Source organism: Microcaecilia unicolor, chromosome 10 (assembly GCF_901765095.1).
Source record: "Microcaecilia unicolor chromosome 10, aMicUni1.1, whole genome shotgun sequence".
Lineage (NCBI taxonomy): Eukaryota > Metazoa > Chordata > Amphibia > Gymnophiona > Siphonopidae > Microcaecilia > Microcaecilia unicolor.
The window spans coordinates 90,737,256-90,755,710 of record NC_044040.1 but is presented as its reverse complement, the minus strand read 5'-3'; the positions used below and the strand labels follow the sequence as shown (position 1 = coordinate 90,755,710).

Below are 18,455 nucleotides of genomic sequence, written 5' to 3'. Positions count from 1 at the left end.
GAGATTGACGTTCCCTTAACAAATCCTACTTGCCTATCCTGCACAAGTTTGGCAGAACCCGGCTCATACGATTAGGTAGTATTTTTGCAAATAGCTTCATCTCAAAATTCAGCAACGGTATTGGGCGGTATGACTCTGGCAAAGTAAGGTCTCTTTTAGATTTGGGGATCAAAATAATTTGAGCCATATTCAACTGACTAGGGAGAAATCCCCTCTTCACCCAGCCATTAAAGACTTCTACCAATGTGGGTTCTATAGCCTCACCCATTATTTTATAAAACTCCACTCGCAAGCCGTCTGGTCCCAGTGCCTTCCCCAATTGACTATTACCTATTGCCCAATGCACTTCATCTGTAGTAATAGGGGCATTTTAAGTGCTTCTGATCTAAGTCATAGAGGACAGGATTTTTCACCCCTTTTAAATATAGGTTACTCGGAAGACCTGGTTCATTCTTTTCTGCATACAGCTTCTGATAAAATGCCTTAAAGACATCTCGAATTTCCGAGTCTGAGTGACACAGTTTGCCAGCACAATCCTTTAAGGATGTAACCGTTCGCGAGGCCTGTTTACGAGCAATCAATCTGGCCAACATCTTCCCTCCCTTGTTACCGTGCTTGTATAGTTGAAACCTATAATAAGCCTGGGATTTCACCTCTCTCTCATGAATGAGGGAGTTCAGGGCCACCTGGGCAGACAAAAGTTCCGTCCTCAGTTGGGCACACGGCCTCACTCCATATTTCTTCCTCAGTGTTTTAATTTGCTTCTCTAATTTCAGTATTTCATTGTCTCTTGCTTTTTTAAACTGGCTAACATAGCTAATGATTTGTCCACGTATCACTACCTTTGCAGCCTCCCAAAACACTATGGGATCGGAAGCCGTGTGCTCATTAAAGCGTTTGTATTCCACCCAACTGTTCTGTAAATGTTCCCGAAAGCTCACATGGTTAGCCAGATAACCTGGGAATGTCCATTGTTTGTACTTAACCCCCGGTCCCCCCGGGTTCCAGGTCGCCGAGACCTCTGCATGGTCCGACATTGCGTACGGGCCTATCTGAGCCTCCTGTATTTCTCCCATAAGAGAGCGAGACACCAACAAATAGTCTATCCTTGATTGTGTGTTGTGAGCCCTGGACAAATGTGTGTAGTCTCTATTCTGGGGATGTAAGACCATCCAAACATCCAAAAGGTCCAAGAGAGAACAAAAATTCAGAAGACCTCTCAACAGAGAGAAGATGTGGGAGCAGCGCGAGATCTATCTAACTGTGGGTCCCATGCAGTATTAAAATGCCCTCCCAAACTTAGTGGCGTTGATTCTTCTTTTGTCAAATGTCCTAATAGTTTCTGATAAAATGTGGTATCTAGCTGATTGGGTGCATAGATACTGCCCAACAGTACTTGTCTCCTGGCCAGAACTACTTTACACTACTACTACTACTACTTAACATTTCTAAAGCGCTACTAGGGTTACACAGCGCTGTACAGTTTAAGAGAGAAGGACAGTCACTGCTCAAGGAGCTTACAATCTAAAGGACAAGTGTACAGTCAGTCAAATAGGGCAGTCAAATTGGGGCAGTCTAGATTTCCTGAATAGAGGCATAAGGGTTAGGTGCCGAAGGCGACATTGAAGAGGTGGGCTTTGAGCAAAGATTTGAAGATGGGCAGGGTGGGGGCTTGGCGAATGGGCTCAGAAAATTTATTCCAAGCATAGGGTGAGGCGAGGTGAGGCAGAAAGGGCGGAGCCTGGAGTTGGCGGTGGTGGAGAAGGGTACTGAGAGGAGGGATTTGTCCTATGAGCAGAGGTTTCGGGTGGGAACGTAAGAGGAGATGAAGGTAGAGAGGTAATGAGGGGCTGTGGACTGAGTGCATTTGTAGGTTAGAAGGAGAAGCTTGAACTGTATGCGGTACCTGATCAGAAGCCAGTGAAGTGACTTGAGGAGAGAGGTGATATGAGTATATCGGTCCAGGTGGAATATAAAGACGTGCAGCAGAGTTCTGCACGGATTGAAGGGGGGATAGATGGTTAAGTGGGAGGCTAGTGAGGAGTAGGTTGCAGTAGTCAAGGTGAGAGGTAATGAAAGTGGACGAGAGTTCGGGTGGTGTGCTCAGAGAGGAAAGGGCGAATTTTGCTGATGTTAAAGAGAAAGAAGCGACAGGTCTTGGCTATCTGCTGGATATGCGCAGAGGAGAGGGAGGAGTCGAAGATGACTCCGAGGTTGCGGGCAGATGAGACGGGGAGGATGAGGGTGTTATCGACTGAGATAGAGAGTGAAGGAAGAGGAGAAGTGGGTTTTGGTGGAAAGACAGTAAGCTCGGTCTTGGCCATGTTCAGTTTCAGGTGGCGGTTGGACATCCAGGCAGCAATGTCGGATAAGCAGGCCGATACTTTGGCCTGGGTTTCCGCGGTGATGTCTGGTGTGGATTACAAAAAATATATCTTCCCTCTGGATCTTTAACAACATTGCTAATCTTTCCAGCCACCCCCTTTCTAATCAAAATAGCCACTCCACCCCTCTTCCCCTTTGCTGGTGAGTCAAACACACTCCCCCACCCACCATTTTTTAAGCTTAGCATGCTCAGTCCCAGTCAAATGCGTCTCTTGTAAAAGAGCTACATCCGCCCGGATCCTCTGCATATACTTCAGTATTTTAGACCGCTTCACAGGGGAGCCTATGCCCCCCTACGTTCCAAGTTATGATTTTAACCATCTCAAGCGGTGTGCTGACATCTAATCCACCACAGAAACTCTTTATCCTCAGGAAGGTGCCACCCCAGCCCATGGCTCCCCCCTCTTTCCTTATAACACATGGTTAGCACTTCATCATCGAGATAAGCGGAAGAACCCCCCCCTCCTTCCCTGCAAACATCTATCCTTGGAATCCTAATCTCTACCTGACAGGTTCTCCCACAGACCTGCTCCTTCACCTGTCTCCCTTCACTCCCCTTCTCCCCCTTCCCAACCTCCCCCCTCAAACCCCTTGTTACCCGTTCCTTTGGAACTAGTCATGTTTTTACGCCCCTTCTAACATTCCCATATACTCGATACTTTCCCAGCCATGACCCCCTACAGTTACCTAATAACCCTCCTTTATTATGCCCCCCAGTCCGGATCATAGCCACAACATACTCTTACATTCCCACATATAACCTTTCATGTGAACTGAACAAATCTTTTAAACATTTCAACACTTTAACATCAATTACAACTTGGGATTCATTGTTGACCTTCAGATTCCACTGGAGGCAATTTGCAGCTTACGCTTTAACCAATAACTTTAAACCAGGATCTTCATACCTATCTTGAGTTAAGTTCATATCAGTAATGAGCCCTATTTTGGAAAGCATTGCAAATCCTTCTCCCCCCTACTTAGTAATGTTTCATAACCTTTCTCCCTCACTCAACCACATTAGTCCCCACTGTAGCAATACTTGCCAGAGATCAAAGTTCAGACCCCACCAACGCGCCTCACGAGAGTCTTCAAAAAGAAAGTCATTGACTGTAAGCGGCAGAGCCTGAGCACTCGAAGATTTTGTTCTTGCTATAAGGCTTAATTTCTACCATCATTTATTTCAGACCCCCCCCCCCCCCCCCCCCCCCGATGTTACCTGACCATGGGGACCATCCAGGCTACAGTTTCTAGCAGATTCCGTGGTGAGATAAGTAGGTTCCAGGCAGATCTGGAGGACCAAGTCGCTGTACCCGGGTCCCTGAGCCATGAAGGTCATTAAACTTCCTGTGTCAAAATACCAGAACCATATCCATCTGCCACCTTAATCCTCTTGCCAGACAGCTCTGTCCATGCTGACAGGCTTTATGCTCTGCACCAGCTGCTCGTCCATGTAAGCGTGGGCTCTCAAAACCGACCAAGCTTCCACATTGAATAAAGTTAAGTTTCAGCTCACTCTCTGATGCCTGGTTTTGTTCTCCGGTTTCAATTCCCCCATTCAACAAAGCTATCTCCAATTTGCAATAATCATCCATTGACCTCCTTTAAAATCTTTTGGTTATTTAACAATGATTGTAATAAAAAAAAAACTGTGAACATATTCTCCTCCATTTCAATCAATAGCCGAGTTTTAGCAACTAGTCATTCGTCTCCATTGCTTAGTATTTGCCTTACAAATTGTTGAGCTTCTTGAACAGAGTTACATATTTTTGTAGTGGACTGGTAGAAAATCTTCAGCTTTGCTGGATATAATAAAGCAAATTTAATTTTGTGCTTCACCAACTGTGAGCAAACTGGCGAAAAGTTCTTTCTCTGTGTAGGTACTGCAAACGAATAATCCTGAAAACAGGATTTTGTAGTTGTTGTAATTCAACCCCGCTCCTCCTCGTATAGCTTGCATAATTGCAGTTTTATGAACAAAGTTGAGCAGCCAGCAGATCACTACCCTGGGCTTAATGGAGTTTTGTCTCAGCGGTCCCACTCAATGTGCCCATTCAATTATCAGGGGCCCCATGTCTGCTGGTAGTTTAAGTTCTTTCACTATCCACGATTCCAGGAAGGCGCGAAGTTCTCTATCTCCGAGTTCTTTGGGGAGACCAACGAAGCTCAAGTTATTGCGCCTAGACCTGTTTTCAAGGTCTTCAGTTTTTTCTGCTTGTTTCCACCATCTTTAACATTTTAGAGTACTTCTGTTTCATCATAGAAACCTGGTCTTCCAGGGCCCCAGTATGTTGTTGAACATTTACCATATCCTGGCTTAGCTGTGACATATTATTTTTTAGACCCTCCAGCTTAGAGTCCAGCCCTTGCAATTTTTTGTCTAGAATTGCTTCCAGGGCGCTTGTCACTTCTCCAGCGATTTCTGCAGCCCATGCTGAGCTGACTGCTGATCCTGGCGGGCTTGCCGGGGCCGCCATCTTGTCTTCCACGATTTTGCGTTTTTTTCTTTGTCTCTTCGCAGCGATTTAGCCGCCCCAGTTCCAGCTGGAATACAGTCAGGATATGTTTACTGACCGGATTACCTCAAGTTCTGCTTTCTTTGTTGGGATTTAACAGCGGGAAATGTAAGAAGGAGCATGGAGCAGAGCTTTCAGCGACCGCTCTCGTGCATCGCGTCACGTGACCCCCTTTGTAATTATTTAAAATTGCAAATACTAATTGAGTTACAGCAGCAACAGCAAAAAAAAAAAACCAGCACAAGACTGGCGCAAACAAATATGCTTTCTTTAGAGACCCAACACGGGTCGTGTTTGGGTGTACCTGCACCTGTGTCAGGGGTCAAGCTAAAGTGCAGCACATGAAATTTTAAGCAGTTTCAAAGAACTTGACAATAAGTGCACACGTGCTGAGGTGTCCCGTGCTAATTTTGTGATGTGCGCGTGCTACCCATGCGCTAAAAAAAAAGAAAATTCCTTAGCCTCAGCAGCAGATGAATCCAGAAACTGGTGGGTTGTGTCCATCTACCAGCAGATGGAGATAGAGATTACTAGACTGAAGATAGTGATACTAGATGACCAGCCCCTTCAGTAGTCAGTATATCTCTATCTCCAGCAGGTGGTGGACATCATCTGTTCAGCTTCTGCATTCATCTTCTGTGGGGCAGCTCCTGGACCGTTGCCAGTTGACTTTGGGGGCAATTGGCTGAGCGGTGCCATTCTTGGGGGCATACCTGGTCTCCAGGTCCCTGCCTCGCCCCTTAGTTCTCCTCCTTCCTCCTGGCTGTTCTGCTGTCTTGTTTTGTTTGTTGTTGGCTGTGCTTCCCTCACCAGCCATTAAACAAAATACATATTTAAACTGATCTTTAAGGACAGCTTAAAAGTTTTTTTTTAAAGCAGACGGCATTGAGTGCACACACACAGCGGGACCGCTGCTGACGGGAGATTAGCCTGCGCCTGGGAAACTTGTTTGGCAGTGCCCTGTGTTTTGAGTTACTGCTGCTACTTCCTGTGTAGTGAGTAGTACCGCTGTTCTTTTCTTCTGTCTTGCTCCAAGGAACGTCTATGGTGGCGGAAGCGGTTAAACGTTGTCCCTGCTACAGGAAGAGGAAATGCGCAATGGGAATCTGTGTGGCAGGCTACGCGGAACTTTTAGTGGCAAGCGTTTCTCTTCCTGAGCAGTCTTCTTCCCACATGGAGGCGGCGGGACCGTGCACCATTTTACCTGCTCTTGCCGATGCAATTCCCTCTCTGCAGGTTTCGGTGGGTTTGGAATCCTCCCACCTGCCGATGGAGTCTGGCACTATGTCAGCAGGGGGCTCCGGTCCAACATGTGCTGATTCTCCGGGGTTCTTGCCCAGGTCTGCAGACACAGGAGAAGGTTTTTCCCCCGAGTTAATTTTGCTCCTTCACTAGGCCTACGTTCTTAAGTGGATCTTGCCTCTGCCTCAGTCTGACCCTGATTCCTTCCCCTATTGAGGATTATACTCTTAAGAGGCGGTGAATGACCTCTCTCTCTGAAAGGGGGGGATCTTGGGTATCATTTCTCTGGGGATTTTCTCCGTCCGTCTCGCATTGATGAGCTGGAGGAGGGTGAGTTGTTGTAGGGGGAATCTGATGACCCTATTGTGGTTCGCATTTTTCATAAGGAGAGTTACTCTCCTTGGTTTCTAGCACTACTACTATTACTAATTAGCATGTCTATAGCGCTACAAGGCGTACGCAGCGCTGCACAAACATAGAAGAAAGACAGTCCCTGCTCAAAGAGCTTACAATCTAATAGACAAAAAATAAAGTAATCAAATCAATTAATGTGTACGGGAAGGAAGAGAGGAGGGTAGATGGAGGCGAGTGGTTACAAGTGGTTACGAGTCAAAATCAATGTTAAAGAGGTGGGCTTTCAGTCTAGATTTAAAGGTGGCCAAGGATGGGGCAAGACATAGGGGCTCAAGAAGTTTATTCCAGGCGTAGGGTGCAGCGAGACAGAAGGCGCGAAGTCTGGAGTTGGCAGTAGTGGAGAAGGGAACAGATAAGAAGGATTTATCCATGGAGCGGAGTTTACGGGAAGGGGTGTAGGGAAGGACGAGTGTGGAGAGATACTGGGGAGCAGCAGAGTGAGTACATTTATAGGTTAGTAGAAGAAGTTTGAACAGGATGCGAAAACGGATATGGAGCCAGTGAAGCGACTTGAGAAGAGGGGTAGTATGAGTAAAGCAACCCTGGCGGAAGACGAGACGGGCAGCAGAGTTTTGAACCGACTGGAGAGGGGAGAGGTGACTAAGTGGGAGGCCAGCAAGAAGCAGATTGCAGTAGTCTAAACGAGAGGTGACAAGGGTGTGGATGAGGGTTTTGGTAGAGTGCTCAGAAAGAAAGGGGCGGATTTTACGGATGTTGTAAAGAAAGAAATGACAGGTCTTGGCAATCTGCTGGATATGAGCAGAGAAGGAGAGAGAAGAGTCAAAGATGACCCCAAGGTTTCGAGCTGAGGAGACAGGGAGAATGAGAGAGCCATCAACAGAAATAGAAAACGGGGGGAGCGGGGAGGTGGGTTAGGGGGGGAAAATGAGAAGCTCGGTTTTGGTCATATTTAATTTCAGGTGGCGTTGAGACATCCAGACAGCAATGTCAGACAAGCACGCTGAAACTTTGGTTTGGATGCAAGGTGAGATATCAGGGGTAGAAAGGTAGATTTGGGAGTCATCAGCATAGAGATAGTAGGAAAAGCCATGGGATGAGATTAATGAATCAAGGGAAGAAGTGTAGATAGAAAAGAGGAGGGGACCAAGAACAGAACCCTGAGGTACGCCGACAGGCAGAGGGATAGAAGTAGAAGAGGATCCACCAGAGTGAACACTGAAGGTGCGGAGGGAGAGGTAGGAAGAGAACCAGGAAAGGACAGAGCCCTGGAATCCAAGTGAGGACAGGGTATCGAGACGTATGCTGTGATCGAATGTGTCAAAAGCAGCGGAAGGATCAAGAAGAATGAGGATGGAATATTGACCTCTGGATTTAGCCAGTAATAGGTCATTGGAGACTTTAGTAAGCGCAGTTTCGGTTGAGTGGAGAGGGCGAAAACCAGATTGTAGTGGGTCAAGAATAGCATGTGAGGAGAGAAAATCAAGGCAGCGGCGGTGAACAGCACGCTCAAGTGATTTGGAGAGAAAAGGAAGGAGGGAGATGGGTCGGTAATTAGAGGGACAAGTAGGGTTGATTGAAGGCTTCTTAAGGAGAGGTATGACCACAGCATGTTTGAAGGCAGCAGGGACAGTCACAGTGGAAAGTGAGAGGTTGAGAATGTGACAGATAAAAGGAATAAGAGCAGGAGAGATGGCATTAAGAAGGTGGATGGGAATGTGATCAGAGGAACAGGTGGTACATTTTGAGGAAGAAAGGAGAAGTGTAGTTTCCTCTATAGTAACTTCAGGAAAGGAGGAAAGGGAATGAGGGGAAGGAGAGAGAGGAGAACGGACTAGTGGAGGGAGAGGTGATGAGGTAGAGAATGCAAGGTTTATCTTTTGAACCTTGTTGTGAAAGAATTCAGCAAGGGTCTGAGGAGATAATGAAGGGGGAGTTGGGAGAGGGGGCACCTTGAGGAGAGAGTTCAATGTGGTGAAGAGAAGTTGAGGGTTAGAGCCAAGAGAGTTGGTCAGTTGGATATAATAATCCTGTTTGGCTCGTAAAAGAGCATGTTGGAAGGAGGTCAGCATGAACTTAAAGTGTAAGAAATCAGCAAGGGCCCGAGATTTCCGCCAGAGGCGTTCGGCGGAGCGGGTACAGGAACGTAGGTAGCGGATATTAGAAGTCAGCCAAGGTTGGGGTTTTGTACGCCTTACAGGGCGGGTCATCAAAGGTGCAAGAGTGTCTAAGGCAGAGGATAGAATATTGTTGTAAGAAGAAACAGCCTCATTGACAGACGTGGATGGTGCCACAGTAGAGAGGAGGTTTGAAACATGGGAGGATAGAGATGAAGGGTCAATATTGTGGATTCCTATCTAAATTAGATAAGATAGGATGGGACTGGGAGGGAGGAGATTTAAGTGTGAAAGTTATAAGATGGTGATCAGAGAGGGGAAGATCAGAGGCAAGGAAACTAGAGGGTGAACAGTTGGAGGAGAAGATGAGATCAAGACAGTGACCATTTTGATGAGTGGGGGAGGTGGAGCATAGTTGGAGATTAAAGGAGGACGTTAAAGCGAGTAACTTGGAAATATAACAGTTGGAAGGATCATTAGCAGGAATATTAAAGTCACCAAGGATGAGAGAGGGGGAGGAAGGATCATGGAAGAAGGCAAGCCAGGCATCAAAGTCACTGAGAAAGGATGAATGGGACTTATCAGGGGGACGATAAATGACCGCTGTTCGAAGAGGCAGAGGAGAGAAAAGGCGGATAGAGTGGACTTCAGTGGAGGAAAAACAGTGAGATTGAGGTGGAAGAAGGGGTTGAAATCTGGAGGAGGGAGAGAGAAGTAGTCCAACACCGTCCCCGCGACCAGCAGGGCGAGGAGTATGTGAAAATAGATAACCGCCATGGCACAGGGCTGCGACTGAAGTAGAGTTATCAGGGCAGAGCCAGGTTTCTGTTATGGCGAGCAGATGGAGGTGACGCGAGATAAAGAGGTCCTGGATATAGGGGAGTTTGTTACAGATAGAGCGGGCATTCCATAGGGTGCAAGAGAAGGGCAGAGAAGAGGAGGGGAGTAGAGAAATAATGAGGTTAGAGAGGTCGTGGTGAGATCTGTAGAGTTGGGATAATAGTTGGTGAGGGGGGCCAGGATTGGGATTGATGTCACCTGCTGAGAGTAAGAGAAGGAGTAAAAGAAAGCAGAGGAGAGTAGGAGAGGTGTGGCCACGAAGGCGTCGAAGGCGAGAGGTATTTAGGTGGAATGGGGAAGGCAAAATGGAGGGAAGAAAGAGACTGAGATTAAAAGCCAAGAGGGAGGAAGAGGGTAGGAGAGAAGGTGAGGTGATGAAGTCGCTGGATGGGCAGTGAGTTCCTGTAGCAGAGAGAGGTAGGGGGTGAGGGAAAAGATTAGGAAGGGACAGGGCTAGGAAGAGAATGTGAATAGGGGCCATAAACGACTGAGGTACTTTAGCAACTGGGAAGAAGATTAGATGTAAAGAGAAAAATGGGGCACCTAGAGTGGAGGCCCTGAGTGGATCGGAGTGGACCTGCGTGTCACCCCAGAGAAGGCTGTAAGGATATGCAGATGAGCTGCAAGACCTCCACAGCACCTGAAAGGCAGCCGGTGGTAGAGCTGGGCACCTCTCAGCTGAGGAAAGGCTTACCAGGGGTTAGGCCGAAGCCAGCATTCCTCCCCCTGAGGGTCACCTGATCCTTAGAGGCACTGAATATTGCAGATCCAGAGACCCAGGCTGCGGCAATGGTCAATCCTAAGATGGCCTGCACTAGGAAGCCATCCAAATTCTTTCCTGTTCACGAGACCATCCAAGAGCTTATTTCAGCTCAGTGGTCAGAACCCGAGTGGGGGCTTAAGGTGGCAAGGGCGATGGCTTGCCTTTACCTGGTAGGTGCGGACCAGGTGAATAAATTTGCCCTTCCCGCAGTGGACGCTCTGATGATGGCGGTCACCAAGAGACTACTCTGTTGAGAATGGAGTAGCACTGAAGGATATGCAAGATGTGAGGCTTCTTTGAAGTGTGCATTTGAAGTTTCTGCGTTGACTCTCCAGGCCTCTATCTGTAGCTCTTATGCTGCTAGGGTGTCTTTTTCCTGGCTTCAACAGGCTTTAGAACAGGATGTGGTGACTGTTGTAGGGTCTGTTGCGCCCCACATGGAATGGGACTTGCCCTATCTGACAGATTCCCTTTATGATTTGGTATGTGCTTCGGCCAAACAGATGGCTTTGTTGCTTTGTTCCTACTGGATGTTGTGGCTTCGTCACTGGCAGCGGATATGACATCCAAGCAACACCTCACTAAATTACCTTTTTGGGGCAAACTTCTCTTTGGGGAGGACCTGGACAAAAACTGTGAAAGATTGGGTGCCTCTAAATGACAACAGCCTGTGTCATTGCCAGGGGCGGTGAGGCCCCAGGTTCGGGAAACCCGCAGGTACTGTCTGGGCTGGGCTTCCACTTCCAGTGCCCCAGATGTCAACAGCATTCTTTCTTTCATGGGGATAAGCGACCTGTTGGTTTTGCGGCACGATCAGGGGTGCCCAGCCGCCCCCTCCTATTGATGGGGTGCCGGTCCACTCTTCGTTTCTAAGGATAGGAGTTTGACTGACTCTCCTACGACAAGTGGGCCAAGATCACCTCAGACCAATGGGTTCTGAATATCATCAAATACAGCTACAAACTGGAGTTTCCTTCGCCCATAGGCAACATCCTTTTGGACTCCGGTGTGCCACGTCAGCCAAGTGGGCCGCAGTAGAGGCCATGTTGCGATCTCTCCTAGACCTGGGTGCAGTGGTGCTGGTGCCTCCATGAGAGACAGGCACGGGGCACTACTCCATTTATTTTGTTGTTCACAGTAAGGGAGGGCTCCTTTTGCACTATCCTGATCCTCCGAAGGGCAATCAACACTTGAGAGTTCGGCATTTTCACATGGAAACTCTGTGGTCAGTGGTGGTGACAGTTCAGCCAGGGGAATTTCTCACAGCACTGGACCTAAAGGAGGCTTATTTGCATATCCTCATTTGCCCCCCCCCCCCCCCCGCATCAGCGTTTCCTGTGTTTTGCCATTGTAGGTCTTCATTTTCAGGCCCTGCCCTTTGGCCTGTCTACTGCTCCCTGTACCTTCTCAAAGGTCATGGTGATGGTGATGGCATTCCTGTGGACAGAGGGCATCAGGGTGCATCACTAGCTAGACAACTGGCTCATCAGGGCAGAGTTGGAACAGGTGAGTTGCCGGGCCATCGATTGGGTGATTTCACTTTTACAGTCTTTGGCATGGATCTCACATCTTCCCAAGAGCCACCTGGTTCCCTCTCAGAGATTGGTCTACCTTGGTGCCCAGTTCCACACAGCTCAGGGCCGAGTTTTTTTGCTGGAGGACAGGTGGGTCAAACTTCAGACTCAGGTGTCCAACTTGCTTCTCCTATGGAATCCGCAAGCATGGGACCATTCGGCGACCTTGGAGGTGGTGTATTGGGCGAGAGCTCACATGCGCCTGTTACAGCAGTCCCTCCTGTGCATATGGTCACAGATTTCCCAGGACTACTCTCGGCACCTGCTGTGGCAGCCCACAATGAGGCGCAGCATGGCCTGGTGGCTTTATGACCCCAACTTGCATCAGGGGATGCCTTTGGCCTCTAAGCCCCCCCCCCCCCCCCCCCGGTGGGTTGTGGTGGTTGTGGATGCCAGCCTGACAGGCTGGGGAGCTCATCGTCTCCAGGATGCTGGACCACTTTGGAGGCGACCTGGTTGATCAGTCGGCTGGAGCTGCATACAGTAGTGAATGCCTTCAGAGCTTTTCAGGACTTGCTGTCAGGCAAGGTAGTGCGCGTTCTCTTGGACAACACGACAGGGTGGCATTCGAAGCCTGGCTCTTGCCGCAGAAGCAGCATGGCCTCGAGTGGGGAGAAACCCGTGTTCAGTGCCTGTCGGCAGCCCACATTGAAAGCCAGAGCAATGTACGGGTAGATTTTCTCAGCCATCATCTGTTGGACCTGGTGGAATGGGAGATCTCAGCAGTGGCATTTCTCCTCATTTGGATCTGATGGCATCCCGGGTAAACTCCAAGGTGGACAGGTTCTTTAGTAGACTAAGAGAGCTCGGGTCCAAGGGTCTGGACTCTCTGCTCCAACTCTGGCCTGAGGGCGATCTCCTTTACATGCTCCCTCCGTAGCTGTTGATAGGTTGAGTGTTGCATTGGATTGCTCGCCACCAGGGACGAGTCATCCTGGTGGCTCTGGATTGGCCATGCCATCCTTGGTATGTGGACTTAGTCTGCTGATGAAGGTGCCCCTTTGGTTGCTTCTCAGCTCTGGTACCGATGGAGGATCCTTCTCGCTTTGGTCTTGTGGCCTGGCCCTTGAGATGACACATTTGAGGAAGTAAAGCTGTTTAAATCCTGTGATTGCTACCTTGTTGCAGGCGCGGAAGTGTTCTACTTCGACAACATATGCTTGAGTTTGGCGGACCTTTGTCTCCTGGTGTTCGGCCAGGACTTGGTCTCCTTTGTATGCCTCTGTGGCTTAGCTGTTGGCTTTTTTGCACGACAGGTTGCAGAAAGTTCTGGCCTGTAATTCTTTTGAGTTCAGGTTGTGGCCCTGTCTTATTTCAGGGTGTGGGTGTCTGGTGCTTCCCTGGCTTCTCATCCAGACCTGGTTTGGTTTTTGTGGGGGTCTCTCCACCTTCAACCTCCTGTTTGGCGGGCGTATCATGCATGGAATCTGAATTTGGATCTTAGGGCTGTGCAGGGTGCTCCCTTTGAGCCATTGCACAAGGCCTCTGTCAAGGGTCTTAATTTGAAGGTGTTGTTTTTAGTGGCTATGGCGTTGACACGTAGAGTTTCTGAGCTTCAGGCTTTGTCTTGTCAGGAGTCTCCTTATGTATGGTTCCTTCCTTTCTGCCTAAAGTGGTTTCAGCCTTTCATATTAATCAGCCTTTCCTCCTTCCATCCTTTCAGAAGGAGGACTACCCTGCAGGATTAGGTAACCTTCAGTTTCTAGATGTTCGGCAAGTTCTTCTCCGCTATTTGCAGGTGTCTAATTGTTATGGTATAAGCGCTCTTACCCCCAAAAGAAATAATTTCTTGTAACACAATGAGTTTCGGTGTTCAGATCACTTTTTTGTCCTGCTGTCAGGGCCACGGCATGGTGAGGTGATGTGTAAGGCTACTGTAGCCCAGTGGATTAAGGATACCTTTTCTTCCGCGTATATTTTAGGCGACCAGGTTCCGCCAGAGGACTTGAAGGCGCATTCCACTAGAGCGCAGTCAGCTTTGCGGGCGGAGACGTCTGTTCTGAATCTGGATGAGATCTGTAAAGCAGCTACTTGGGCGCCTCTACATACCTACCTTTATGTGCCATTTTAGAATGGATGTTACGGCGTGGGTGTTTTGGTGCGGAGAGTGGCGGCTTTCCACCCAGACTAGGGATTGCTTTGGTACATCCCACCAGTTTCTGGATTCATCTGCTGCTGAGGCTAAGGAAGGTAAAATTATGCCTCGCCTGATAATTTTCTTTCCTTTACTCACCGCAGATGAATCCAGGATCCCTCTCTTCTCCGCTGCTATGTTCTGCTGTGTGTTTGTGTGTGTGTGTATTTGTTTCTAGGGCCTCTGTTGCTATACTTTCATCTCTTCGCCGTGTCTCTTGAATTCATTGTTGTCAAGAGAAAAATGAATGACAAACACATACAAACTGTACATGGATGCATTTACAAGTCTTTCCCTCTTTGAGAGAGTTTTTTTTTTTTTTGTAGGGCAGCTTGCACCACGTTTTTTGGCATTGATATGGCTTGCCTTGGAGTATGGTTGGTGAGGAAGGTTTTCTATTTGTTGTTGCCTGTTTATTTTTTCCTTCTGCTTTGTGATGCAACATATACTTAATGAAGGGGCTGGTCATCTAGTATCACTATCTTCAGTCTAGTAATCTCTGTCTCCACCTGCTGGTAGATGGACAACCCACCAGTTTCTGGATTCATCTGCTGCGAGTAAAGGGAGACAACCCACCAGTTTCTGGATTCATCTGCTGCGAGTAAAGGGAAGAAAATTATCAGGTAAGACATAATTTTACCTTATTTTTTTTTAGCACTGGGACAGGTGTGGAGGTGGAAATTGGGTGTGTTCTGTGCTAATCCAATAGTGCATGAGCATTGCCATGCACTAACCGATTACCGCAGGTATAGTGCATGAGTTGCTATTACCTACAAAACAGGCGGTGGTAGGTGCTAATGGGAAAACTAGTACTTGTAAAAATGGCCTAAGCATGCAAGAATGACCTGCTTAGGGGCATGCTAAGTTGTTTTTAATTTTTTTATTTTTTTACTGCTGTTTGGTAAAAGGGTCCCCCTTGTATCCTATCTTTATTTTCCCCTGTGGTGTCCTTTTCAACTTTGAAAAGGCAATACAAGATCTGATTTCTAGATTTGTTGTTTGATGGTGGACTGCTCATGCTCATTTAGTATTTCTGTTTTGGTTTGGTCTCCTCTTTGAATTGTATTGATAGATATTTTCGCAAAGGACAGTACTTCGGCCTAGCATGCTTTGCCAATATGTCTGTGGAAAGTGAACTGGAGCGTGGGGCACGCATGAAATCTGTGGGGATCCTGTCACCGTCATATACGCTACTCTACAAATACATGCACTTCTTGGAGAAACAGGTCAGGTGAGTCCTGCTGCCTGCTTAAGAACATAAGATATACCATACTGCATCAGATCAAAGGTCCATCAAGCCCGTCATCCTTTCTCCAGCAGGATCTCAAGGAGCAGATTGATGCAAGCTTGGTGATTCAAATAAGGTTTAAATTTAACCATATAATGCCTACTGAAAGCAAACTTTTATTTGAATCGCTGAGCTTTTTGTGCAGTTATGCAGGTGATGATGCTCAGCATCCTGGACTGCTATGCATGCTTTACATCATAAGTATTGCCATACTGGGAAAGACCATAGGTCCATCAAGCCCAGCATCCTGTTTCCAACAGTGGCCAATCCAGGTCACAAATACCTGGCAAGATCCCCAAAAAGTACAAAACATTCTATACATCTTATCCCAGAAATAGTGGATTTTCCCCAAGTCCATTTAATAGTGGTCTATGGACTTTTTCTTTAGGAAGCCATCCAAACCTTTTTTAAACTCCGCTAAGCTAATAGCCTTTACTACATTCTCTGACAACGAATTCCAGATTTGAGCTTTCTACCTAAGAGCCTAACTTTGGCTTCCAGAACCTCTCTCCCACATTTTCTTATGTCATTGGTACCCACATGTATCATGACAGCTGGCTCTTCCCTAGCACTATCTAAAAATCCTACCTAGGTGATGCGTGGGGTCCGCCACCTTCGCACCAGGCAGGCAATTCACCAGGCTATCCTCACGACCACCAGCCACCCAGCTATCTATATGCCTAATGATCGAATCACCAACGGCTGTGCTAACCCTTCCTTCCCGGGCAGCACTTTGAGACATATCCTCGGTGCAAGAGGATAGTACATCCCCTGGTGGGCAGGTCCTGGCTACAGTAGTACTTCCTACTTCACCAGGGTGAAGGCTCTCCTTCTAGGAGACCACCCTCCTCCAAGGTAGCACAGAGGCTACCAGACTGGAGGTGGGACATCTCTACAACATCCCTGTAGGTCTCCTCTTTGTACCTCTCTGTCTCCCTCAGCTCCACCAAGTCTGCTACTCTAGCCTCAAGAGAACGGACAAGCTCTCTGAGAGCTAGGAGCTCTTTGCATCGGGCACACACAAATGACATCTCACCAATTGGGAGATAATCATACATGTGACACTCAGTGCAAACGACTGGATAGCACCCCTCTCGCTGCTGGACTGCTGACTCCATCTTAGTGTTTTTGAGTTTTTCAATAATTTAAAACTTGCTATAGTATTAAGGATATTAGCCTAGTTTATGTAGTATATGGTGTGATTTATTTAGTGTTTCCTTCTTAGATGGTAATGAAATGTATTTAAAACTCTGTAAGAGCACTCCTTGCTTGTTACCCTAATTACAATAACTGATTATAAATGAAGAGTTGTCCTAGGGGTGGGTGTGAAGACTAAACTAGATTCTGCAGTGCCTGCTAGATTCTATCTGTTAATGCTGTGGTACAAAGTTTTTAAAACTAAGGGGAAAACACTATGGAGATTAGTTGATAAAATTTGCTTTTTTTTTGTATTTTTATTTTGCCTAACACTAACCTACAATTGCTCCTTTAAACCCCAATCTTTAAGTTCCCAAGCACAAAGCAAAATAGTGATCACTTACCAGAGAAATGCCCTCTTCTCTCAGAACTTACAGAAAGAAAGTTCAGTGGGACCTTTCCTCTTTATATAGTTTTTGAATCTAAGGGGCGTTTTTTTAAACAGGTCTTTTGAAGCGAACTCAGGGCCAGATGCACTAAACTTAACGAGCAAGTAGTAAACCCTGGCATGCACTAAAGACTTTTTCTGATGACGGTAGCAGCTAACAAATACGGAATGCAGGTGAGCAAATTGTGTAGCAACCCTATTGTAATGAGATGCACTAACTTTTTCCGATTGCCTTAACGCTGGAAAATCTAATGAGAGGTCTGTACCTCTCGTTGGGGCTGCACGGAATTGAAAAACTGCTACAAAAGTAAACCCCCCCCCCCCCCCCCCCCCCCACCAAAATAGCGCTCTGCTTAAAAAAAAAAAAAAAAAAGTCAATTTTGGCTGCCGTGCTGCTCACCCCCTCCGATGCGGTTCGATCCAGAGGACAGTGCAGGTCGGTCGAGTATGCGCAGAGCAGCCAAGCGTTATGCTGTGTGCTCTGCGTATGCCAAATACGCCTCCCTGTGCCGCCCAAAGACACCACGCTGCTCACCCCCTCCGATGCGGCTCGATCCAGAAGACAGTGCAGGTGAGGACGCCTATCCCAAAAAAACGTCTATTTTGGCTGTCATTTCTCCCCCCCCCCCCCCCCCCCCCCGCAATAGTAAAAACGTCTTTTTTGGCAGTGCTTCACTCAGCTGAGAGGCCAGGAATTCTCTGATCCAATCACAGCGCGTTTAGCTCGGCTAAACGCGTTGTGATTGGCTCAGGAAATTTCAGGTCTCTCAGCTGAGTGAAGCACTGCCAAAAAAAGACGTTTTTATTATTGCGGGGGCGAATGACGACCCAAATGGACTTTTTTTTTTTTTTTTGGATGGGCGTCCTCACCTGCACTGTCTTCTGGATTGAGCCGCATCGGAGGGGGTGAGCAGCGTGGTGTCTTCGGGCGGCACAGGGAGGCGTATTTGGCATACGCAGAGCACACAGCATAACGCTTGGCTGCTCTGAGCATACTCGACCGGCCGATTGGCCGACTGTTTAACAGTGGAATAGAGAATGCAAGTGATCTACAACGAGCAGCTCATTTGCATTCCCTTTCCTTAATGCATGCCCGTTCCTTACCGATTCGCTAAGGGAATCTGTAAGGGAAGGGCTCTAACGATTGTTTAGTACATCTGGCCCTCAGCAACCTATGCAAATATTGTACTTCCTCACACCTTAGTGTTCACCCTCACCTGCCTGTCTCACAGCCCATCTACTTGCCCCGTGTACACCTCAGTCACTACTCATGGCCCCCATTCTCGTTCTATTCCTTGCCCTGTCCCTCCCTAATCTTTTCCCCCTCCCACCGCTGTATACCACACGATCTCACTGCCCATCCATGTCTTCTCCCGTACTGCTCACTACTGCAATACCCTACCCACCCCTGTCCCCCACCACCTCACTATCCCTATTGTCCTCCTCCTCCTTCCTAGCTCTCAACCTTCAACACCTCCTTCCTGCCATGAACCCTTCCCCATTCCTCCTAAGCGCATCCCATCTTCGTCGCCTTCGTCACCCTACCTCACCCACCCTTCTCTGCACTCTCTTGCTCCTTCTCCTGGTATCCGCGGGAGACATCAATCCGAACCCAGGTCCCCAACACCTGTCCTCGTCC

The 18,455-nt window shown here is 47.8% G+C and overlaps 1 protein-coding gene across 2 annotated transcripts in view; it reads left to right on the top strand.

Annotated features, from left to right (window-relative positions):
• The window catches only part of DENND11 (DENN domain containing 11), a 408,291-nt gene that overhangs the window by 155,000 nt on the left and 234,836 nt on the right, over positions 1 to 18,455 (top strand). For both annotated transcript variants that reach the window (XM_030215839.1, XM_030215840.1), the window contains exon 3: positions 15,016 to 15,174. In XM_030215839.1, coding sequence (XP_030071699.1) covers positions 15,016 to 15,174 — 159 coding nt within the window. The remainder of the gene's footprint in view (positions 1 to 15,015; positions 15,175 to 18,455) is intronic.